General features: G+C 38.9%; 1 protein-coding gene across 4 annotated transcripts; it reads right to left on the bottom strand.

The window, feature by feature from the left end:
* Nucleotides 1-848: 848 nt before the first annotated feature.
* LOC147388396 (alpha/beta-Hydrolases superfamily protein) lies at nt 849-24388 on the bottom strand. 4 transcript variants are annotated; one of them, XM_086418765.1, is made up of 11 exons: nt 23325-24388; nt 21909-22185; nt 21501-21686; nt 20524-20676; nt 19677-20123; nt 16998-19343; nt 16568-16779; nt 16280-16435; nt 15137-15371; nt 2351-2664; nt 849-1611 (listed from the first exon to the last, which is right to left on the bottom strand). In XM_086418765.1, exons 1-11 carry the CDS (start codon nt 24089-24091, stop codon nt 1305-1307), a joined length of 5400 nt encoding a protein of 1799 aa, XP_086274891.1. In that variant the 5' UTR covers nt 24092-24388; the 3' UTR covers nt 849-1304. The 4 variants fall into 4 exon arrangements, with proteins under 4 accessions (XP_086274891.1, XP_086274890.1, XP_086274892.1 ...); XM_086418764.1 differs by having other exon boundaries at nt 20524-20679; XM_086418766.1 differs by lacking the exon at nt 849-1611 and adding an exon at nt 3617-3695 and having other exon boundaries at nt 2544-2664; nt 20524-20679.
* Nucleotides 24389-25691: the final 1303 nt, after the last annotated feature.

Consider the following 25691-nt stretch of genomic DNA (forward strand, 5'->3'; position numbering starts at 1 on the left):
AGGTACCTGACAAGGTAGTTTCTGGTTGTGATATACCTGCCTGGTAAGCCATGGGTTGCGAAGTGTTGAGTAAAGCTAGAAGTTGGCGGCATTGCTCATTTGTAAAAGGTAGTGCAGATGAGGATCCATTATTATGTTTTTCACTTGATACTGCTGCCACTTTCTTTGTAGAAGTTCCTTCTTTATGAAGTCAATGTCCCGGTGGATATCCATGTACTTTGTAGCATTTGCCAATGGTATGCCCAAGCCAACCACAATGAGCACAGGTTGGTCAATCCTGTTTTGATCCTTGATTTTTCTTGATTGGAAAGTTGGTACCTTTACTATTTTTGTTGTTGTAGCCTCCCTTTACCAATAAGGCAGCGGCCTCCATAAGTTGGGGAGTAGCAGTAGCAACTTCACGTTATCGCTCCTCTTGAAGCACAAGAGAAAAAATGCAATTGATTGGAGGAAGGGGAACCATAAGAAGGATTTTTCCTCGAATGGCAACATAAGAATCATTTAGGCCCATGAGGAACTACATTGTCCTTTCTTCTATTTGGTAATCCATCAACTTCTTCATTGCGCCACACGAGCAAATTGGCATCTGCCTGTATGTGCTGAGTTCATCCCAATATGACTTTAGTTTGCTGAAGTAAAGTTTTGTAGTTCTCACCTATCAATGGCTGAGACACTAACATCATTCATGGATTCTCAGAGTGATGCAAATAGTAAAAACTGATGGACTCTTGAGTCGAAGTCAAATTCTCCATGATGGAATGATTGCTGTTATAACAAAAGCTAAACTTGAGCAGAACCTTGCTTTAATACCATAACAAAACTAAAACAAAATGGAGAGAAAACAGAGGTTGAAGATGAAATCTGAAATGAACTCTTATTATTTTCTCTTACTTTACAGCAGACTACAAAAGGTATATATAGAGAGAGGATCCAATCTTCTAGTATCTTCTATTGATAGGATCCAATCTTCTAGTATTTTATTATGGAAAATAGAATAAAGAATATACAAGAATTAAGGCATTAGATCTGGGGATGATATTGACTTTCCTAATAAAACAAGCAATCAAACCAGCACACCCCTCCAAGTTCTCTACTCTTGTTAGTATGAGCAAGCCAGAATCATTGTGATATGAAACATGCTGCGGCAATGGCACCAATACCACAACTCTACCAAGCTGTACACTCATTGTGGCGATCTGCGCCCCCCACTCCCCCTTCTCTCTTTTCTCCAGTGTGATCACCCCCAATTTATGATTCTGTTCCCACAAGCAGGAAGATATCGTACAACTGAAGAGCATTGCCCACTACTCCAGAATGGGCCTTTCGATTTTCTTTGTCCAAAAAGGTTGTCGTGGATACAAAACTATAGCTAATATAAAGCAAAAGGCCAGACCAATGGCTCCACCGAATGGTTGCAAAGATTGTGTACCAGTTACCCATAGAGGATGATTGGGTTGGTAGATTAAGCACCCACCTGCTCGCAAGATGGAACTAGAAGCCATTATCCCTGCACGGATACCAATTGGAAATGAGAGAGAACCTTCTCTTCTTTGTCTAGCCCCAGAAAGGGATAAAGACAATAGCCATAACCCTGGTATGGCACGCAGGGACCTGCAATTTCATCAAGACAAAATATTAGAAATTCATACCTCATCCAAACTCAGTGAAGTCATAATCGTAAAACAGTAAATATTTTGCCTACTGGAGATCAACATCAAAAGAAACCCACATAGCATATTTAAAAATGTTTGCTGGGCAAATATATGATTGAAGCGCCACCTTATGATTGGTAAAGTCTGTGTGTAGTAATACCAGAGACCAGGGGTTAAAACCCCACCTTTGAAGTTAAACCTATCAAATACATATATGATTAGATTCGTAGGCCATGCAGTGTTTTTATCTACAACAAGAAATCTTGCACGTTTAATGCTAATGTTGCATGATTGCCAAGATGATGGTTGTTACCACTGAGTTACACATGGGACTTAAGACCATTACTGAATCAAGTATTTAGTCCCACCAGGCTTTAGGGTAAAAAAAACATATTACATTGATTGCAGAACAAGACCATCTACATTCCGGTCCTGTTTTTGCTAAGGTCCAAACTTCTTTCTCATTTATTATATCTGAATGATCTAATAAAATCAAGACAAGATAAAGATAGGTATTTTATTTTATTTTTTCCGATCGGTAAAGGTCGTTATTGTTAGTGTCTATGAAATGAATTTCTCAAATATGGCAGAAACTTGAGAGAAAATCTTAATTAATAAGAGGGACACAATTGAAAAGATATCCGGGCGCAAGTAGCAGAAGGCCACATGTGTAATTCACGGTGAAGGGAAGAAGATACCCCTGAAGTATGGAAAATGCAAGTCCTGAAATGATAACTGCCCGATGATACCCAAGATCTACAGCCATTTCTTCAGGTAACCATGACCTGAAAAGCAATTCTTCCACAATAGCAACACCGACTGCAGTTACAATTGCTCGACCAGCTAGTATTAGCATTCCTGCATACATCTTGAGCCACACCATAGCATCTGGTGACGATGAAGGCAAGCCTGAAGGCCAAGAGAAGCGTGCAAAACCAAGTAATACATTTACAGAATGTATTGATAAGACAAGTGTAACTCCTCCCATCAAACCCTTCAACAAATCCAGAAGCTGCAAGCAAAGAGAACATCAAATTCAATCATTCTAATTTCAGATAAAATGAGAAAAACCTCCATTCATATCAAAGAACCAACGACAACCCCCCAGAGTTCAACATTGAAGCATATAACAGAAATAAATAGCCAGACTCAGATACCTTCAGAAAATGTCATTGGTGAAATTATTAACAAGAGTGAAGGAGGACTATGGGATTGGAATTTTGTTTTTAATGGGCTCCCTGATTACTGATCTTGCACTACCGGATCTAAACCCCAGCAAGTCAGCTATAGATTCCATCCTGCTGAATTTTTACCTTGCGGGAATTATAATAGGGCTCACCCATCCCTTGGCTTATACTCCAATAATTGAATCAACCTTCCATACTTTTGTCACCAATTGATAATTTGGAGTTGCCCTCCACCACAACACATTCCATTAACACCGATTCCCTCAACCATATCCTTTCACTGTCCAACAGCAGCATATCACTTGCTTGATTCATACATTTTTCTACCAATTTAACCTTATTTGATTCTTTATCCAGCACTCCTGAATCTCAAATCTTTTCCTCTCCACTCGAACCGATTTCATCTCTGGTTCATGCTAGGGTCATATATCTAAATGCTCTTTGATTTCCAATGAGTCTAAGGGAAATCAATGGAAAGAAGAGTTTGAAATCTGGAGAATGACCATATTGTGTGTAGGATCCTCTGATAATGTGAACTGCAAGGAAATGTATGGTACACTCACTAGGAGCTGTTAGATTGAGACATACTCATTCCTATGGGTTTTAGAGGGAGGATTTTCATTGCTAATGGCATGGAAGAATATAATTTTTTTCTGGAACTTGAGGTTCATAATGTTAGCTAATCTAGTAATTGTTTTGAAACTGCGGTATGCACTACGTAATAGGTTCCCACGTGTATCGCTCCGAAATCAACTTGGTTAGAAATGGTTGGCCTACCATTTCACCTCTGGAAGGATGCTATCTTCAAGTCAACTGGGGAGGTATTGGGAGGATTGCTGGAGGTTGATGAGTCTACCTGTAAAATGATCATGTCTGCAATGAGGTTTAGGTTGAGAAATAGTGCATTCAAAGGCATTCTTGAAAGGGGACAATGCAACAGGACCAGATGGATTCTCAATGGTATTTGATAAGTGTCTCGAAACACAGAATTATACGCATGCTTCCCAGACATTTATCTTTTTCACCAAGGATTGCTGGAGGTTGATAAGCCTCGAAACATTATGTTGCATGTTATTAAATGATAATTAGGCTTAATTATACATAAATAATTTCATAACTCTGATTATGTGTGTTTCTTGTGCAGAAAATCAGCATTTTGGAGTCAAAATCTCAAGACAAAAGCATTTGGGCCCACTTTGAAATGCCCTAATCCTTAACTCATGTTCTTCTCTTTTGTCTTTTTGTGCAAAGAAAAGTGGAGTCTACTTTTAGACTCTTCTACACACATTTTTCTCTATAAATAGAGTCTCAATCTCTAGAGAAACTCCCTCTTGGTTCTCTCATTCAAGACTCCTTTAATCTAAGGCTCTCAGCCTCTTCTCTTATATTTTTGTATTTTTATCTTCTAATTTATTTTCTTTTTGACTAAATAGTCTTGTAAGAAGTAAAAGAAGAAGAATTTGTAAGTCTCTCCATGAAATGAAGAAAAGTTCTTCCATCTCTTGTGATGACATTAGGCAAAGCTCCCCTCCATTGGAGAGTGGAAAACCTTAGAGCAAGTTTTTATGTTATTTCTAGTTGCATGCCTTTCTTTTATTTAAAATGCTCATGAGTTCTCTTTAAGATTTCTTACACCTTTTATTCTTAATATAGATACTTTATACTTAAATTAGATCAAGATAAAGTATGCTTAAAATAGATTGTTGATAGTAGGAAGTTCAAGGAATTCTACTTTGTTTATGTTCCCTCATTTGCTTTCATTTGTTAAATTTTCCGATCTAAAGAGCTAACACCAAGCCCTTACGATTGAGTTATGAAAAGGCTAGAGATTAGGAATTGCTTATTAACATGTTCTAGGTAGATCCACCTCCAATGTTGCTTTAATTTCATAAGTTTACTTACTTTTAACTTCATTTACTTTTGTTCATTTTTCAGTAACTTTAAATTTTCTTGATAAGTTCAAAAATCCATGAAAAGAAAAAAAACAGTTTTAATCCCATTTGGTTGAAATGAATTTTATCCTCTTAGCTTTACTCTACTCCCCCTTTCTCTTGGGTTCGATCCCCTACTTGCCCCATAAGTAAGGTAAAAATAAGATTAATATTAACTCCGATGGGAAGAACAACGATAGTACCACCAATATTCTTCAAATTTAGTTGGGATGTAAGTAAAGATGATCTGTTAGCAGTTTTCGAGGACTTCCACAGGGACACTCTCCTGGGCCTTGCATCAAATGCCACCTTTAGTATGTTGGCAAGGTATGATGATATCTTGGACCTAAGATGGATCGATCTAGTAGGGTCCACGCACAAGATCATGTCCAAAATCTTTGTTTACATCTAGGTTGAAGACTATTTTTCCAGGATTGATTGCTTCTTCTCAAGGGGACCTTGGTGAAAAAGGTAACTTCTGAAAGGGGTGTTTATTGCTAATGATTGCATTGATTTGAGACTGAGATAAGAACATCCAAGCATTATAGACAAGGTAGATCCTAAAAAGGCGAATGACCATGTTAATTAAAATTTTCTTGAAAACATGTTGGGATAGATGAGGTGCGGCCAAAAGCAGATATCGTGGATTACTAGGTGTGGTTCATCACTATCCTTCTCAATTCTTGTGAATGGAAGTCCAGTTGCCTTTTTCAGAAGTTTTAGGGGGCCTTGGACAGGACAATCCATTATCACCATTTTTATCTATAATGGTTGTCCAATCCCTAGGTAGACTCATTTCTATCTTGATTGGAAGGCTTTCTGGAATCTGGATTAATTTCAACGGGCATTTGATAACCCACTAGCAGTTTGTAAATGATACTATGATCTTCCTTGATAAGTTCTTCAAGTAGAAAAGTTTCTTGAAGGCTCGACCATGTTTTGAGACAATCACAGTATTGGTAGTGAATTTGAGCAAGAGTAGTTGTTTGGAGTTAGGGAGTCCTCTAATCTCGAATCATTGGGAGCGCCATACAAAGGTAAAGCAATGTGGGACCCAACATTCCGATTTATGTAATTCATATTCTTTTTCTAAATTCCAAGGAGTGTGGAGATGAGGTTAGAAAATAATGTAAGAGACTTCCCATGGAATGGTAGACATAATTCCAGGAAGTTCCACTTGGTTAGCTAGAAGAGGATTTGTCCCCCGAAGAAACAAGGGGACCTTGGAATTAGTATATCAAAGGTCACGAATTAAGCCTTGTTGGAAAATGGCTATGGAGATTTAAATAATGCATCAAATTCTAGAATATGAGCATTTTGAAAATCTTAAAAAAGAAGGCACATGAGAACGATACAGGTGGAACGCAAGGTCTTCGAAATCAAAGGAGTTAGGGTTCATCGGAGAAGAGGGCTAGAGGTTAAGGAAAAGGGCAGAAGGTTTGAATCAAGGCTTCAGCTGTGGGAGGATGAAGCTCTATGGGTATCTAAGCAACTGGATGCAGCAAGAACATCATCGCAGATTTTCAGAGCCAAGTATTCTAAGGATGGCCGCATATTTCTGATTCAAGAAGAGCAAAACTATTACGGAAGATTTCTGAAACTACAACAGTTCTCGGAGAGATTACGTTTTCGAGGGATAGTGTTCCCGGAAGGTCGAGGAGGAAATGGATGGGGGGAAATCAGCATCGCGTTTAAAACAGAGTTTATACAGGATGAGAAGATGAAGGCAGTGGTAGATGAGGGAGGTACGAAGTATGCATGGACTGAGATAGTGAAAGGAACTTCTACTTCGAAGGCAACTCCAGCGGCAATTGAGGAAGTGGAAAATGTCAACGTGGGGCCCAAGCACGGCCACAATAATGGGGTCAAGCTAGCCAACAAGCCAGTGGAGAAGCAAGCTCTCAATAACGGTATGTTGTTTGGAAAGTGGAGATGGTCGTTTATCTGCAACTCAAATTCTCGGGAGGCTGATTGGGAAGGTTTCTTGAGGGAAGTAAAACTAAGCCTCTCCCAATACTCGAAGTTAAAATTGTTAGAATGGGAACCATCCAGTCGGTTGTTGATGGTGGATAGCAGGAATGAATTTCTTAAGATTAATGCGAGGAGGACAGTTTCTGTAAGGAAGAACACATTCACGTTACGTCCATGGTTTGCAGACTGTAACTCGTTAAAACCAGATTGGAAGGAAAGAGGGACCTGGGTCTGCGTTAACGGATTACCCTTCCATCTTTGGAAAAATATGGCCTTCAGGAAGATAGGAGACCAGTTGGGAGGACTCCTAGAGGTGGACAAATCTACCATCAGCTGTGCATAACTGGATAGAGCGAGGATTAAGGTTGGATGCTCTCCATGGAAGATGCCCCGAGGATTGTACCTTTGGGTGGATGGGTTTCGTTATATGGTAGGGATCGAGGTGATAGGGGAGGTAGCAGCAAAGTGGGGACCTATAGAGGAGTCGAAGGAAGAAGAGGTAGCAGAGGTTATTACTATATCAAAAGGTTGCACACAAGAGGACCAGATAGAAAAGGTTCGAGATCAGGATCAGGTTGATACGAGTCATCTGGAGAAGAAGATGTCTGGAATTAGTGAGGGGGTCCTGGTATTATCAAAGCCGATAGGTAGTAGAGTGTTTAACAAGACATCGTACTGGCGAAAATTCAAAAGGCGCACCAAAATTAGGACACGTATCAGTTGCTTTAATTGCCTGAAGCCAAGGCAATGGGTCTTTAACATCAATCGGATAGGAAAATTGCTAGGTAAGGCAGCTAAGATCATAGACTATAACAGGTGGCTGCGCAAGTGGCTGCGCAAGTATAAACTGATCGAGTGGAGCAGGCCGAAAGTGGCGGAGTGGAACAGGCCGAAAGTAATAGGGTGTGAATGGGCCCGTGGGGGTACTGATGGGCTTAAAGGAGGGAACAAAAAAGAAGCCCAGTCCGCGACTAGGGTGGGGATGGACTACGATAGAACAGCGGGAGTTCTCTTGGATTCGAGGTGTCACGAATCAGGCCCAGTTATAAAGCCCAACTCGAAGCTAAAGTTAGTTAAAGCTTGGCACGGCCCAGTAAGGTTAAATAAGAAACTTAGGCTGAAAACATTACAGGCCCGTGGGTGTTCTCATAGGCTTTTAAAGCCTAATGCTTCCAGCCTTAATAATATATACAAGGGCGATGAAGAGTTCAGGAAAATAATAAGGGAGTTGGGTTTCAAAGGTCAGACGAAGAGCATCAATGGTTCACTTCGAAGGACGGCAACGATGGAGAATAGCAGGTTTAGTCCACAACAAAGGAAGGGGTGTTATCCAAGGATATTAACTTCAGGTTCATCAGAAGAAGCGGTAACGAAGAGCCATCAGGAGTTCGACGAGAGACAGTCCAACGCTGTCATGAAGTTAGGCAGCCGGAAGTCATCAGAGGTTGATAGACAGAAGTCTAGAAGAGAGGAGTGCAAGCATCACCTAGTAGCAGTCTCTAAAGTTTGGGATAGATTTCGAGTGGATGTGTGGCGGCACCCAGGTCATCATAAATCCGATGCTGTCCTTAGCAACTTCAGTCAAGGGAGGTTTCTCCAGGGAGCTTTGAAGGTTAGAAATTTTAGTGGCCTCTCTTGTAACCAACGGTTTCTCCCCATGTTTCTTGGTTCCCTAAATGTTATCAATCTTTTTTTTGTGTTAGAATCTGTGATTTCTTCTTTGGTTGCTTCGGTGTTTGTTTCGTGTGGCCCTATTTCTTTGTACAGGTCTCGATTGTCTGAAATCCTCACAGATTCCTGCCTTTCCTGCGAGCTCATCAGTGAAGAGGAAGGAAGAAGGGAGAACAGGATAGAGGTTGGTCAGTTAGCTCTTGGTCCATTAATTCCCACTCAGATTTCAGGGGAGGGGGTTATTGACAGTCGAACAGAGGTGTATAAAGATGGAAATTGGGAGGCCAGAGACATGAATGAGTCGCTAACAGAATCGGTGGAGGAAGGGGTAGTAAGGACGAGTTTGGAAACGATGGAATGGTTAGCTAGGGAAGCACTAAATCTAGCAGAAGAGTTTGGTTTAGTTTCAGAGGTAGGAGACAGCGAACTTTCCTTGATATTGAGGGTGGCTATTGGAGATTCGAGAGATAGAGCTATTTTAGAGGAAGAATGCAGACAAATCAACAAAGTGTGAGGCATTGAGGATAAGAACGAGCAAGTTTTAGTGGAGAATGATCAGGAAATTTGGAGTTATAGGGACGGATTGAACAACGAGTTGGTAGTTGTTGCGCCCCTGGAGATGACTAGGAGTATTTTAGGGCCTCGCGTGAATAAGGAATGGGCTAGGGAGGAGAAGAGGTAGGTGGTCAGCTGTTTGGTGGGCCTCCATTTTGGTGTCCAATGTCGTTAAGAATTTTATCTTGGAATGTGAGAGGGTTGGGGGATAGGAGTAAAAGGGCAGCCGTGAAAACTTTTATTAGAAGTAAGAACCCTATTGTTGTTACACTGTAGGAATCTAAACTAGCAAAGTGTGATGACAAGTTGATTAAGGAAATTTGGGGGAGAAATATTGGCTGGATAGACCTCCCTGCTATAGGCTCGGCTGGTGGGATTTTGATGATGTGGAACAAAGATTGGATCCACGTGACGGATAGTTTAGTAGGAGCTTTCTCAATTTCTATTCTGTGCAAGAAAATGGATGAGGAGTTTCAATGGGTGTTTTCCGGGATCTACGGTCCAACCATTAATAGAGAGAGAGTACAATTCTGGGAGGAACTTGAAGATTTAGCGGGTTATTGGGATAAACCTCGGGTGTTGGGGGGGGACTTCAATATTACAAGGTTTACCCATGAGAAAAATAGGAGTTCGACTATCTCTAAGGGCATGAGAGATTTCAATGACTTTATTAATAGACATTGCCTGATGGACTTTCCTCTCCTGGGCAGACGCTTCACTTGGTCCAACAATCAAAGCATCACAAGGATGTCTAGATTGGATAGGTTTCTGATAGATAATGAGTGGGAGGAAGTGTTTCATAATGTTGTTCATTCAGCCAGTCCTAGTCCAGTGTCTGATCATACCCCTATATTCTTGGAAGCAGGATATCCTAGGAAACATCCCCTCCCGTTCAGATTTGAGAATATGTGGCTAGTTCACCCCAACTTCAAAGACCTTGTCAAGAATTGGTGGACTGAATGCCCCGCTTCAGGAAAACCGGGATATGTGTTTAAGATTAAACTTAGGTTCTTGAAGGAGAAATTGAAAGTATGGAATAAAGAAGTGCTAGGAAGATTAGATGTGAAAAAGAAGGAGATCATGTCTTTAATCGAGGTTTTGGACAAGAAAGAAGAAGAAGGGATGTTGCAGGCAGAAGAAAGAAGTAGAAGAATGGAAATGAAATTGGAATACCAAAGAACGGCACTTATGGAGGAGATTAGTTGGAAACAAAAGTCAAGGGTCAAGTGGTTGAAAGAAGGGGATAATAACACAAAATTCTTCCACAAAATAGCAAATTTCCATAGAAGAAGTAACCAACTAGATAAACTCTTCATCAAGGATACCATGGTGGTCGGAGAAGATGAGATTAGAGAAGGGGTGGTAGAATACTATAAAGATCTATACAAAGAGAAAGAACCTTTAAGACCCCGGCCGGAGAATCTAGAGTTTAATCTGTTAGATCAGCATGATAGGGAGTGGTTGGAAAGACAAATTGGGGAGGAGGAAGTTAGATTGGTTATTTTCTCTATGAGCGGGGATAAGGCTCCGGGGCCAGAAGGATTTACGATGGCTTTCTTCAAACATTGTTGGGAAATTGTTTCGAAAGATTTCATGAAAGTCATCGAAGAACTGCAAGACAAAAATTTTCTGGATTATAGTCTCAATAGCACCTTTGTGGCTTTGATCCCCAAGAGAGTTGGGGCGGATAAATTAAGCGAATTTAGACCCATTAGCTTGGTGGGATCGGTTTACAAGATTATCTCAAAAGTGCTAGCCTCGAGATTGAAAGTTATTCTCCCCAAACTGATTGAAGACGAGCAAGGGGCTTTTCTAAGGGGTAGACAAATTCTTGATGAAGTTTTAATGGCCAATGAATATCTTGACTCAAGAATTAAGGATAAGAAAGATGGGATGATAGGAAAAATTGACTTACAAAAGGCTTATGATCATGTGAGTTGGGACTTTTTGGAGTATATGATGGGGAGAATGGGATTTGGGACGAAGTGGATCAATTGGATTATGAAATGCGTCACAACGGTTTCCTACTCGGTGCTCGTTAATGGTAGTCCGGCTGGCTATTTTAGGGGGTCGAGAGGGTTGAGGCAAGGGGATCCACTATCTCCCTTCTTATTCCTTATCGTAGCCGAGGCACTGGGTAGATTGTTTAGAAGAGCTGTCGAATTAGGGAGACTATCGGGGTTTAGGGTGAATGAGGGTCCTCTGATCTCACATTTGCAATTTGCAGATGATACTTTGGTTTTCTTGGATCACTCCAGAGACCAAGTGAGGGTCCTTCGAGTTTTATTGTGTTGTTATGAGGCAATTTCAGGTTTGCATATCAATTTGCATAAGAGTAAGCTTCTTGGGGTAGGAGATGTGAGCGACATTCATTTGATGGCCGCCATTTTGGGGTGTGGGCATGATATTTTACCCACATCTTACTTGGGCTTACCACTGGGAGCACCATACAAGAGTATTAAAATTTGGGAGGGGGTGATTGAGAAATTGGAGAAAAGATTGAGTACTTGGAAGGCTAAGTATCTGTCTAAAGGGGGGAGAGTAACTTTGATAAAAAGCACCTTAACGAGTATTCCGGTTTACTTTCTCTCTTTGTTCACGCTTCCGAGGTCCATCGAGTTCAGATTGGAAAAGATTACGAGGAATTTTTTATGGAACGATAGAATTGGGAGAAGGAAGTATCACCTAGTCAGGTGGAAGGTTATTTGTAAGCCCAAGAAGTATGGGGGCTTGGGGATTAGGGGTCTTAGACTAGCTAATAGAGCTCTGCTAGGGAAATGGCTTTGGAGGTTTGGGGAGGAAAAGGGTAGACTTTGGAGGAGGATCATCATGGCCAAATATGGGGAAGAGAGACTAGGTTGGTATAGCAGGGAAGCAAAAGGCACATATGGGTGTAGTATTTGGAAGGGGATTCAAAAAGTAAGAAAGGAGTTTGAGAAAGGAATCAGGTTCAAGGCAGGAAAGGGGGACAAAATCAGATTCTGGGAGGATATTTGGGGTGGCACATCGCCTCTAGCGGCTCAATTTCCGTCTTTGTACGCTTGCTCTCTGAAAAAAAATGAATCTATAAAACATTGTTTGAGTAGCAATGATTCCAGCTCTTGGGATTTGGGGTTTAGGAGAAATTTTAATGATTGGGAGCTAACTGAGGTGACATCTTTCCTTGAGCTCTTGAACTCGCGACTTCTCGATGTGAGTAATCAGGACAGGTGGGAATGGACGAGGACGAAGGACTTGAGATTCTCTGTTAGATCCTTTCATAATTGGCTCAACACTCATACAGATCGATCATTCATGGGGACCAACATTTGGTGCAACTCAATTCCTTCTAAAATTTCCTTTTTTGTGTGGCTGGCTTGTCTTGGTAAAATTCTAACATTAGATAACTTGATTACTCGGGGTTGGATTACGCCTAATTGTTGTCCGCTTTGTTTGAAGGATGGAGAGTCTGTTGACCATATTCTAATCCATTGTTCCTTTTCTCATACTATTTGGTCTTATTTTCTTGGGTTATTTCGTATTCAGTGGGTCTTTCCTAGTAAGTTCTCCTCGTTGGTAGAAGAGTGGGCCATTAATGATTTCTCTCCCAGAAAAAGATTCCTTTGGGCTATTCTTCCCTCGGCTATTGCTTGGGGGGTGTGGACCGAGAGAAATAATAGGGTGTTCAATGGCAAGATGAGGAGTGATCACGGCAGCTTCTTGGAGATCTTGGGTTTATTGTACTTATGGTCCAAGCAGAACATTCAATTCAAGGGGACTACTTTTGATGATTTTGTCTTTCGATGGAATTCTTTATGTAATTGTTGACGCTTTTGCTTTCTTTCTGTAGCTGTTTGAGAGGCTTTCTCAGCCTCCTTGTATTCTGTTTTCCTTCCTTTTCAATATATTATACTTTTTCAAAAAAAATGGCTATGGAGATTTGGGAAGGAATAAGAAACTCTTTGAAGGATTATCATTCACAAGTCTTCTTCTGGGTGTAGTACGGAAAGGGATCTTGAAGGTGCTCCCGCATTTCCATGAATGGTCTCTTTTGAGGTGGGTAGGAGATATAAGCTTAGGTTTTGCGAAGATTTTAGGTGCGGGCCAGTGCCTCTCAATGACCATTTACCTAATCTCCAAACTTTTTTTTTCAAAGAAGTTGCTTTCTATTCACAATTTCACTCTAGATGGTCAGTCTAGAGATCTTTATTTTATATTAAATCCAAATGACTAGGAGATTGAACTTGCATTAGACTTGATTAGCAAATCTGAATGATTCAGGTAAATCCAATGAGTGCAGACCACAAAATATGGCACATATATTCAGATGGTTTGGTTTCTGTCAAGTCTTTCTATTTTGCATTGCTATCTAATGACTACAGTTTCTCAGTATTTCCAAACACAGCAATATGGGGTCCTAAAATTCCATCCAAGGTGTCCTTCATTTGCTCAGCTACGCTTGAAAGGATTCTGAGTCTAGATAATCTTATGGTTAGAGCTTAGAGGTGTCATCTGCATCAATAGATGTGCCCTTCATAAACATGACAGTGAGTGTGTCAATCACCTTCTATTGCATTGCAAGTATTATAGATTCATTATCTCTCCTTTTCAATCATTATTTCAAATCTCTTAGTTGTTCCCAAAATTTATTATCCAGGCATTTCAATGCTGGCTACGTTGCTGGTGCCAGTTAGCTTAGTTAGTAAAATCTTTGGGTAATGACACCATAGACTTGAGTTCGATCCCCACAAGCACTGAGTTGTTGATCTCGCTAAAGAACAGACTTACCAAACAAACAAAAAAATGTTGGCTATCCTCATGTTTTGGGGGTAGGATGAGAACAATCCTTTGAAGTGTAACACTCTTCATGGTATGCTAGTCTCTATGGAAGGAAAGGATTGATCGTATTTAAAGGGGAATGAGAATTGTAACTCTGATATTATTATAGTGGTGTTAGGTCTTGTGTTTTTTAGGTGCAAACTCTTTGATGAGTTAAGGTTTATTTTTTTGAGGATTTCTTAGTTAGATGGGAGATTGTTTGTAATTCCATGGGGTGGGTAAGTTTGTATTGATTGGAATTTTTTTTGTTTTGTTTTTGGTGCTCACGTCTTTTATGTTAGTCGGTCTTCTCGACCGCCATTGTTGCTCGCTCTTTTTTCTTCTCTTCTTCAATAGATTTTACTTATCAAAAAAATGAGGACTGGTTAGTAATACAAAGTCTCGGTACCATGAGTGAAAACAACCGAACCCAATATTTTGGGATATGGCTTTGATGATGATGGCTACCATGAGTTAAAAAAGAAACATTGTTCTAGATAAAATGGTGTGGTAGAAGAATGGGAAAAAAAAATTATGACAATTTTTTGATGCAGTAAATACTCGTACAAAATTGGTCTTGTATCCATATCAGGTACACAGTTTTAAGTGCATATCCACACAGCACCGGCCCCATTTCTTTGCCAAATATGGTACATAGGTTGATTGCGAATTTTGGACGATTTGTTATTTTCAAGGTCTGAAATACGTTTCTAGTTCGCTTAGAGTCGATTCATAATGTTGGATTGACTTAGAGTTGTTTCGTCATTTCAGATTATGATTATGGTCCTGTATATTGGAGGTGGGGGATAAAATAGTACTATACCTGCTTGGGGGTTATCTCAGCCTCCTTTTATTTATAACTTTTCTTTCTTTATTAATATAATTTTTATACTTATTATAAATAAAAAAAGTACTTTAACTGGATTGGACACATGGCACTAAAAAGTACGTATCTCGATGCTTGGGATGGTCTAGTACATATCTCCTCCAGACATGTGTGTATCCCAAGGGCAATCTAAAATGGGCAGATCTGTGAAAAAAGTGGACCCGGAGCTTGGGGATGTAGTCGTCGAATTTGTGAAAACCACTTCAACAAAAAAAATTTCTTGTGTTCTTTGTTTTTTCCTACAACATTTTATATTTTCATGTGATTGATTTAACGATGAGTGTAGGTTGGAGGAATTACGGAGATCGATGGCATCCAGATATTTTACTCCACATATCATTGAAAAAGAAACAAGCAAAGGTTCAAGATAAGATGATTAGGGTGTGAAGAAAAATGTCAACAATTACCCAACTGCCCGAGAATAGAAATTAACATATCACACGTATGAAGCTCTCTCTTTCTAGTTTATGTTGATAAAATGCATACCTTTGCTGATGATGCCAAGTTCAGGCCATATTGCTCAAGTGGGTCTTCGTACCCACGAACTCTTTTGCCCCATAACATAATGAGGATCGTCATAGCTGTGTAGAGACCTATGACACAAGCATATCCAGTAAATCCAGTGGAATTATGTGCTGCCCAGCTCTGCACAAGTGTTGGAAACAGTGGAATGACCACTGGCGACCATAGAACAAGAACCATGCAAGCAAATCCAAGAATCCTAGGGAGAGGAGACACGACAAGTAGAAGGAAATTAGCTCAAATGAGATTTTGTAGCTCGCAATAGGAACTTGATGATGACCATATAATAGAGAAAATAAACATGGGACAAGGTAGCAAAAAAAGCCAACAAAGCTATAGAATAAACTAGGGGTGCAACTTGGTCTGGTTCAAACCGAGAACCAAACGAAACCAAACCAATAGCTTTGGGTTGGTTTGGTTCGGTTTGGAACAAGTTGTGGTTCAGTTCTGGATTGAAAAAATGGAGAACCTATCAATTAGGTTTGGTTCTCTGTTTAAGGCTTGTATAGAACCGAACCGAACCCTTATTGGCTTGCTACTTTTCAGGAGTTAGGACGTGGGACATAGATTAATGACTTTTTTTTTTAATAGATAGATTAAGGATTTATTTTTATGGATAGATTAACAACTCATTATATGAAATTTCATGTTCATTGTTTATTTTTTTCATTAAAAATATATAGTTTCCAAGGAGGCTTATAAGATACTGACAACACAAAGAACCGAACCAAACCGACCTTAGTTTGGTTTGGTCAATTCTATGGGAAATTCAGTTAGGTTCTGGTTCTTATTTAGTAGAACCGACCTATGTCGGTTCGGTTCCGATTTGGCCCTAAACCGAACCAAGTTGCACCCCTAGAATAAACCACAGTGATAACATAAAAGAAAGTAGCTGAATTGCCTGATTACATGACAGAATTTCCATGAAGAAAGAATATTAAAGAAATAACATGAGGCATTAAAACAATAAATACGGCTATTGAATCTAGGTAAAGTAAAACATTGACCAACCAGTACAATGTATTAATGCGGTCATGGTATAGGCTTAGCATGAACCGAAAGCTTAGTAATAAAGTAAACAATCTCTAGGAAGCCAACTACATTTACCTTTGAAGCAATGGACGTTCAGCAAAGCGCAAGAATGAGATAAGCCTGTCAGTCAAGCTCATGGCCCCACGTATACCACCCCAAAGTAAAGCAAATTTACCAATCAACTTCAACATTCCACCCTTTTGTCCCAAGTTGGCAAGCATTGCCACCAACCTGTTGTTCATTGAGGAAAAATAATATAGAACTTATTAAAGGAAAAAAAAAAATGTCATATAAATTTTCGAACTGTAAATGTCGAGAAAGGAAATGAAGAAAAAACAGTGGACATATAATTAAATGACAAACCTATCCTGATCCACTCCACCATCGTTCTTGGTAGGTACTACAGGACCAGCAACTGACATTGCTTTCTCAGCAAGACTATTCACTATGTCATTCTGGTTTTTTTCTGAAACTGCATCCAAAAGCTTATCATCTTCTTTCTGATGGACTCCCTTCTCATTGAGGGAATAGGATGAAACTTCCGTAGTTTCATCACATTTGTATGGCACTTTTCTCTGGAAGTATAAACATAACCAACAGAGCATGAGCAAAAGCACGTCCCATAAGCATAAAACAAGAAATGCGACAGTGCTACAATGATCATCTGACTTAAATCCAAGTAGATGCAAACTGAATATAAAATAAATAAGGCCCCATACAAGAAGGTGAAAGTAACCATCACTGATGATATGAAAGCTGAATTAAAAGCTTCTGAAACAGTTTGATTTGTTACCTGCTGATGCACCAACAGAGCAGATGCACCAAAGGCAGCTGTAACAGCACCGACTATGACTGTGCCTTTGTTTACAGTCTCAGTTTTCTTACTGACTTTGATTTTTGAACTATCCACATCAGAATACTGATCCTTCTTGCCAACAAGTTTATGACTGTTTCCTATCTCACCAACCTCGCCATAAAATTTCTCCCCCACATGGTTAGCTTGATCTAGGGTAGTGGCTTCGCTGTGGTCACTATCATGCTGTGAGCCTACAATGAAGTAATTTCTCAAAGCGGCTAAGCTAGAACCTACAATAACACCAACTGGCACAACCTTTCTCAAATAACTAGTGTCCCTAACAGCAGAAGAAATTGTTTCTATTATATGCTCACTATGAAGTGTGCCAACCTTTCCTGAAGCAGATTCTTGACTTTCCAAAGACCAGGTCAGCTCCTTATGATGTCCTATTTCAAGGGATACTGCATTGGCAACTTGTTCCAATTCGTGAACAAGATTGGGTACCATCTCTTTCATATCAGGCACACCTAGCTTGCGACCAACTTCAACCTTCAAAGAATCAAGTATAATATTCTTAACTACGTGTGTCAACTCCTCTGCTCTAGCAGATTCTCCTTCAGGTTTTTTAATATCATCATCTACCGTCGTGTACACTTCAACTGGTCGCCGTTCATTTTCTGTATCTAATATTATGTATGACGGTTCAATAATTTTGTCTGTAACATCAACATGTGTCGATGAATGGTTAATCTGCCCCTTACCATCAATCCCCTTACGAGTTCCAATATGACAAACAGAATCACAAATATTTCCTGATTGATCCAAGAGTTTCCACTGACCTTCTTCAGGGAAGTACTCAAGCAATAGATCAGTAGTTGAATCTAAATCTAATGATTCATTATTTGGCATCTGTGAAAGAAGATATTGACGAAGGTATCCATTGTACAGTGAATCCCCATATGGATTTACAGTCAGATATAATGGAAATTTATGCACAAGTCCGACCTTATCCGTATTCTCTGCCAAAAGTTTGGAATTACTCAAATCTTGTATCCTCCCTCTGGCAACCTCATCTGCATGATTACTTCCATCATTCCCATGAGAACTACCAGTGTTGTTCTTAAAGGATGTACAGCTCTGAGTAAGCTGTTTCTCACCCCGACTGTTTCCTGCATCCTGATGTGAATCTGCACGTTTCTCATGGAAACTATTCTCAGAATGGATGTCTGATTGTGATAGATTTGACTCTGAGCTCGATCCATTATTAGTATCTTCTTTGTCTGTTGACTTGCTTTCAATATCACTAGGACTGGGAGATTCCTCGGATGCAGAAGAAGGTTTTTCATCCTTGTCTTGTTTTCCATCATTTCCTTGTTCATTTTCTTCTTCCAACTGGTTAATCATATTTTCTAGAACTCCAAATACACTGTTAACAGCCATTTGGGTTGAATCGTCAAATCCACTAAAGGCATCTAATGCCTGAGAAACACTCATAGTGGGGGGATTAGCATCTGGTGGAGGAGATGGAATTGCTTCTTCAGATTTTGTAGAGCCTTGCTTATTTTGATCTTCCGTAGACTGTATACCTTCGTCTTCTATCTTCTGGACGTCATTCCCTTCCTTTTCCATCGCCAGGGGCTCAGAAGAGGATGCCAAAGGTGACAATAATTCTTCTTCTTTAGTGGTTGGGGTTAGCCTACTTTGATCAGTAGAAACATCAGGGATTTTTTCTTCATTAGCCTCTTTTGTGCTCACCTGAGACACCCCATTTCCTTGATTCACTTTTTCCTGCTCCCCAAAAACATCCTCAGTGTCAGCTGCTTTCTCAGTCCTGTTATCATATCCAGAAGATTGGGCAACCCTTTCGCTGGAAAGCTCACCTTTACCATGATCTTGCTCTGACTCATTAGCATCCTTCGTTCCAGAACTAGGGATATCACCTCCATGATTACTCTCAGACTGTGATTGATCCTCATCCAGTGATTTCTGCAACTTCTCTGAAGGCTGAATCTCCGACTCTATCCCCCCAACAGACTTCTCCATGACAGATTGATTCTTATCAGTGCCACCAGATGGTTCATCACCCATTTTCATCTTCCCTGTATCATTATCCCCACCTGCACCACTTGAAAGTCCTCTTAATGTTTCTTGGATCTTTAACTTTACTTCTGATGACAGATTAGGAATCTGACTAATCCTCCTGATTCCATCAAGATTTAAGTTTGTCCCTTGAGTGTGAACAATTTCAGAAACAGCAGCTGTAAGCTTTCCACGAACATCTTCTGGCACAGCTCCTTGCAAAGCCGTCATAAGTGATTCTCCTTGCTCCATGGCAGTCAGGACCTGGGGAAATGATCCGATTGATAATTTTCTCACAATAAGTGAATCAAGGAAAACAACTGAATATATGTGACACGTACTTACAATACTAGAAATGAAATTGGAGTTGTCAACTACTATCTTCTTCTTCTGCTAGTGTACCAGGTATAATTACATCAAGCATATTCATACCATTTGTGCAGTCTGCAGCACTTGACTTCTTTTAATCATATAAAATTTAATTACTATGCTTTAAATTATTTCCAATACACTATCTAATCCATGAATCTTGTTTTTCAGGGTTTCTGAATCAAATGCAACATATCAGAAGAGGAAATTGGAGTTGTGAAGAAATACCTTATTTTTCTGCTCCTCTGCTAGTGTACCAGGCATAGTTACATCAAGCATTTTCATAACCACTTGGGCAGTCTGCAGCACTTGGCTTCTTTCATTATCTACTGGATTATCTCCCTCCCCTTCGATTAATTCAGTATCAACTGAACCATCCTTCTTCGACATATCATTGTTTTCCTCTTGTAGTGATTCTGCACCTTCAAATAAATTTTTTTGTGATCTCAAGTGAACATTTGCTACTGTATCACTTTCTTCAAGCACACCATTTGTAGAATATCCGTTTAAAGCATCCAATTGGGTAACATTCACAAACTTGTCAACATTAGCATCCTTATCCGATACTCTGCCTTCAACCAGAGAAAATCCTTTTGAAGGGTTGATGGTAACATCTACATCTTTTAGAAGAGGATGGCGACCCTTCAAAAATCCAAGCTCCACTGCTGTTAGCCACTGCAGAGACCACATGCATAAGCATTAGAATACTCTGGCAGGAAATGTATGGTTGGATATCACCACATAAGAATAAGATAACCAACCAAATAGAATGAGTGCAACATATGAAGAATCAGCTGCTTTAGGTGGTACAGTTTTTTTTTTCGCTTGGCAAGCAAGATTAGTGGGTTGGGGTATCAACACTCACAGACTTTAACCAACTTAGCAAGCTGGCACCTTCCTTTAGGTGGTATAATAAGTGCCACTAAAGGGACAGAATTAAGGCATTCATCGTTCAAAGTCCACAATAGCAAAACATACCCTTTAAAATGATATAAAAATGATTCACACACAGTAATATAAGCGAACAGAAGTAGATTAATAGACTTAATAACATATGCAAAATATAGCCCATTACCTCAATAGCAAAATGCTGGCACCAAGATATTGCAGAACTCTCTCTCAGAATAGTACTTGAAGGCAAACTAGAACAGAGAAGCAGGCTTGTAAATGGATTTTCTGCTATTGAACTTCTTGGAATAGAGAATGGTGGAACTGTCCCATCATCACTCTGCTAATTAAAATAAACATAATGTATAAATTTAACTACTTTAGAATACAAATGAAATTTTTTTTTTTTTTGAATACAAATGAATGTTCAAAAAAGATACAAAATATTTAATAACTAGAGATTACAAGCTGCACAATAATCCGTACATAATCCAAGAACTATCAAAAATTCCCTGTCTACGCATGCATCATCAATTTCATATGCATAAAATTACACAAGTAGATATCAAATAAACTCCTGAAAAACAAATTCAACAACAATATAATGTATATAAATTACAAAATATTTGGCAATACTTCGCTCCACTTCAAAGAAAAGTCCAGAGTCCAACTATGGAGTGGTTTGACTCTCTAAAACATATTAATTAGTTAAATTATTGGAAGTTTAACCGTTTTCAACAATGGGAAAATATGTAATCATGACACAGCTTCTAATTTTGATATAGCACAGCTGTGACGGGCACAGTTGCAGAACTATCGCAAGATATGCAACTACTAGTCATAAATTGTACAAGTATATAAATTCATTTTGCTTAAATGAGTGGCAATAGTTACATGCATAACATATTCCCAGAGAAAATTATTCACATTATTTTTTTTCAAAAGAAGCAATGCATTAACCACTACAACTACAAACCCATCTGGACAGCCTACTTATATGTAGCAGCATTCAGAACAGATATGGAGGTCCAATTAAAGAATCAGTAAACTGTTACAAGCACCTCAGAAACCAAATTACTTCAACGAAAAAAAATGTGTGCAACATGTTGATAATCTAATAGAGGATTAAGAATGCATGATAATATGAAGATTAAGGATGCTTGCCTGTATGAAGAGTACAGGAATCTTCAAGTTGCCAACCAATTTTCGTGTACTAGATTTTGAGTAGAACTCTTCAATGGCTTCAAACCCATAAGAAACCATCGATACTGCTTTCTCAAAATCACGCACTGATGTTGCTGATAGAGCTTTCTCCACATCAAATCCTTTTGCTCTGCCTCGAAAGAGTTCCTAAAAGCATGAAGTAGTACTTTAGCAGTAGTCAGTAGCTTGTAAGAAGATAAATCATCTTCATTGATCGCAAAAAGGATGACAAAAAGAATTTAAATGTTTCTAAATGAAGAATTTCTCTTTCTTCTAAGTAAAAAAAAAATCAAGAATGTCACTTACAATTAGAAAAAAGTTAAAAGAGTAGAAATATCTAAAAAATAAAAGGTTGAAATAACCACCGACCTTGTTCGATCGAAGAATATTAACCAATCCACTTGTGAGCTTCTGGTCTACAGCAATATGATGAGGGGACAACCTCGTGGCTTCCTCTAAGTCAAAAGGATTGTCTATGCATGTGGCAGCAGTAAGAGGTGTGCTCTCTGCCACTTCCGCAAGGTATTTTGTCAGCATATTTGCACCATGGCCCCAGCCGACACCCATCAATGTATTCCATGGCCTTGATCCATTAATGAACTGTATAGCTGTGCAGATATCATCGCTGTCCGCAGCTGTAAATAACCTACATGAATGAAGTAGTCAAGAGTTCCTAAAATCAGATTGGTATACCAAACAAATAATGTGGGGCTTAGAATAGAAGATTTATTCATGCAAAAGCCTAGATTATAGAGAGTGATCCATATCTTGGAAAAAATAGAAAGGATCTCAAACTACAAGTTAGTGCATGGTTCTCACTCCCAAAAAAAGGAAGATGCATATGCTGCTAGAATTTGTGGTCTTGTGCTTAAAATCTATATTACTTCCTGAATCATGCTGCACAAAGTGCTCTTTCCCACTACTGTTGTAAATGATTAGATGAACCATCACAGGAAAGGCAAGGCTCACAGCCTGATATCAAAAGCTGTTGGAACAAATGGGGGTTTTCACAACTCCAAATGCTGAGGTACTAGTTAGACTCTCAGCTTTTGAAAAGAAAATCTACTCCTTTAACCAACACATTCCCTGGATGATCATCTTTTCGGAACTGTACATATCCATTTTTTTTATTATGGTATGCTTATGAGGGTATAAGTCCTAGATAGCCTAATTTAGATGTACGATTGAATTTGAAAAATGAGGCTACTTTGTCGGCTCCAAATACAAGGGATCCTGCATTAATAATAATGAGGATAATTAGATATCTTAAGAGTACGTAGAAGGAAAGGTGGTACAAAGCTCTTATACCAGAACCATTTAATCGGATAACATAATGTAAAACTTAACTTGGTTCATGCTCAGTTCCGACTTCCAAGCACTAGTTCTCGATATAGAGGAAAAAATGGAGCAGACTAGGTTGTATATGACTATAACATTAAAAAAAGTCAAAAAATTTCCCTTAAACAACTTAAAGATCTTACCAAGCCAAATGATTCCTGTTAGATTAAATAAATGTGAAATAAGAGTCTGGGAATAATTTCTCAAGCTAATAATATCATAAAAGTCACATCTTGCAATAATTTCATAAGATACCAAATTGTTGCTCAAGGATATTAATTAGACTTCATAGCACTAACAAAGTAACAATATCATCATAGAACAGAACACAACAGGGATGGCACTAATGACAAAAGTATTGAATTTTCACATTAAATCATGTTGTATGTCGTAGTATATAAATTTTCTTTTTTCTTTATTCTTTAAATAATAATAAAAAAGGCTCACCTTGGAGTGGTGAGGGGTGAACCAGCACATCCTCTAGGATTCATTACGACGGGAAAACAGCCACGCTTCAGGGATTCATAGGCGAAGGAGCGTACATTCTTATCCATGCTCCCTTCAGTAGTTCCGGGAACGAGCAAAACCGTGGTGTCCATTCCATGCTCCTCCTTCAAATCCAGATTCGCAGGCCAGTCCAAAGAAATCACTCCTCCATCATCTGTACTAATACAAATTCTCTGATAAACAAAATTTTCTTCAAATTTGGCATCCACCAATTGAATCCTTCCACTGTTGAGCTTCACGAAATGGCGGTCTTCCTTCACAAGCTTCTTAATCACATCTTCTGGTAGCTCAGTCTCCTCGAAAGAGATAGAAGGACACCGAAGCAACACGAATCGATTGAAGGGCGTAGGACTGGTGAACAAAATCCAGTCTCCAATGTAGGAGGCTTCGAAATTTGTATTGGACTTGAATCGAGATAGATACAGAGCCAATCCGGATGCGGAACCTAAAGCTGGAACGATTAAATCCAAGGAATTAACAGAAGGGAACTTAGATGTTAGGTCGTGGAACAAATTCTCGAACAACGAAAGAGAGATTACAGGTCCCAACTGACTCTTTCGCTCGAATTTGAGTCTTCGACGTCTCCAAACACGAAATTCATGGATTTGAAAAGTTGTACGGAGAAAGGTGATTTTTTTTATACTAGGAGTAGGAGGGAAAGATGGAAGTTGGAGATGAAAATTTACGTAATTCGAACTGAAACTCATCTGCGACTGCGAATGATGGATTGGATGATTTAGTCGAGGAAATTAATCGAATTTGATGGGATTTAGAATTATAGAAGACGAAACAGTGGAGATGGATTGATGGATGGATGGATGAGGTGAGACTTGAGAGGGAATGGTTGCTCGTTCCGGAGCGAAAGCATAGGCCTTCCTCCTTAGGGAGTGGCACGTACGATATCATATGGAGGAACAAAATTACTATTAATTAAAATACGAAAACTGTTTTGTTTTTGGTAGGAAACCTGTATTTCTCTCTTCTCACCATAGCCTTTCGTTCGTTCGTTGTTGGTTGGACACTCACATTGTACTAGAAAGGTCCATTTATTTAAATAAAATAAAATAAAAAATGTGAATTTTGCTGTGATCGTGAGATTTCTCTCACACGAGTGACACGAGGTACGTGCGCCTAAAAATGCATCAATCAAGAAACGCAGCTGTATTCATAAAAGTCTTTAGTGGTCCCAGGTCTAAGATTTCAACGGTTGTTAAAATACTGCTTAGAACCAATGACAAAGGAGTCGACCACTTGTACGATTATCCTCTGCCCCTCTAAAAAAGCGAAAAGCAATTTTCTTACGTCAATTATCACGAAAGGTCAGTATCGCTATCTTAGTAAGATTACATGGATTATCAATCTCATGTTAAAAAAGAAAAAAAATATATTTTTTAAACTTTATCCAAGGTGTTAAAGATTTTTAAAAAAATCTTAGAATGTGTCGCGTCTTGTGACACCATATCATGTTTTTGGAATCCAAGTTTCTTAAGTAACAAATTAAGTACATTAATTTCAATTTTACGAAGTGATTTGTTGGATAACAAGAGTAAAATTTGTTAAAATACAAACTCCAAGAAAGTTCTTGCAATAAAAATACAACAGTTAGATATGGGTAAAACTCTCTTAATATAATAAAGAAACACTTTCCTTGTTTATTAAGATTTGAAAATCTTACTAAAGTGTTATCAAATAAGCGATCCAATACCACAACACTCCAAATTTCATGAAAAAATTCTGATAAAAAAATAATAATAATTGAAATCCTCCTCTCACACCTCAACACATGCCACATTTTCAAGGTATTAATGTGTAAGATGTCTCCTTTTAGGGATTGATCTAAGAAAAATAATTGTGCTTGGTTCAAGGTTTTGAAAATAGATAGTTATTGAACTACCAAATTTAAATTTAACGGTGAAAGAAAATCTTTTTAATTTTTTCTTCTTTCAATTTCATAGAATTTTGTCCTCTACATCCTTATGATATCAGATCATGTTTTTGGATGTCAGAAGGTGAGCTCAACAACACTTAGTAAGATTTCTATATAACATATAACACATGAGTCTGGATCATATGCAGGACAATAGAGGATTGAAATCCTCTTCCCACACCTCAGCACATGCAGCGTAAGCCACCATTCAATGTATTAATGCCTTGAATATATACTTTTTAAAGTTTTCTTGTATTATGGTTTAAGTGGCATGTGTTGAGGTGTCGGAGGGTGCATACGATCTAGACTCTACATTATCAATAAAATCTCTAAAAGAATTTTAATCTAAGTTTTACCAATAACAGAGAGGTTTTATTAGA

The sequence above is a fragment of the Akebia trifoliata genome, chromosome 12 (genome assembly GCF_017979445.1).
Source record: "Akebia trifoliata isolate Shusen 1 chromosome 12, ASM1797944v1, whole genome shotgun sequence".
Taxonomy (NCBI): domain Eukaryota; kingdom Viridiplantae; phylum Streptophyta; class Magnoliopsida; order Ranunculales; family Lardizabalaceae; genus Akebia; species Akebia trifoliata.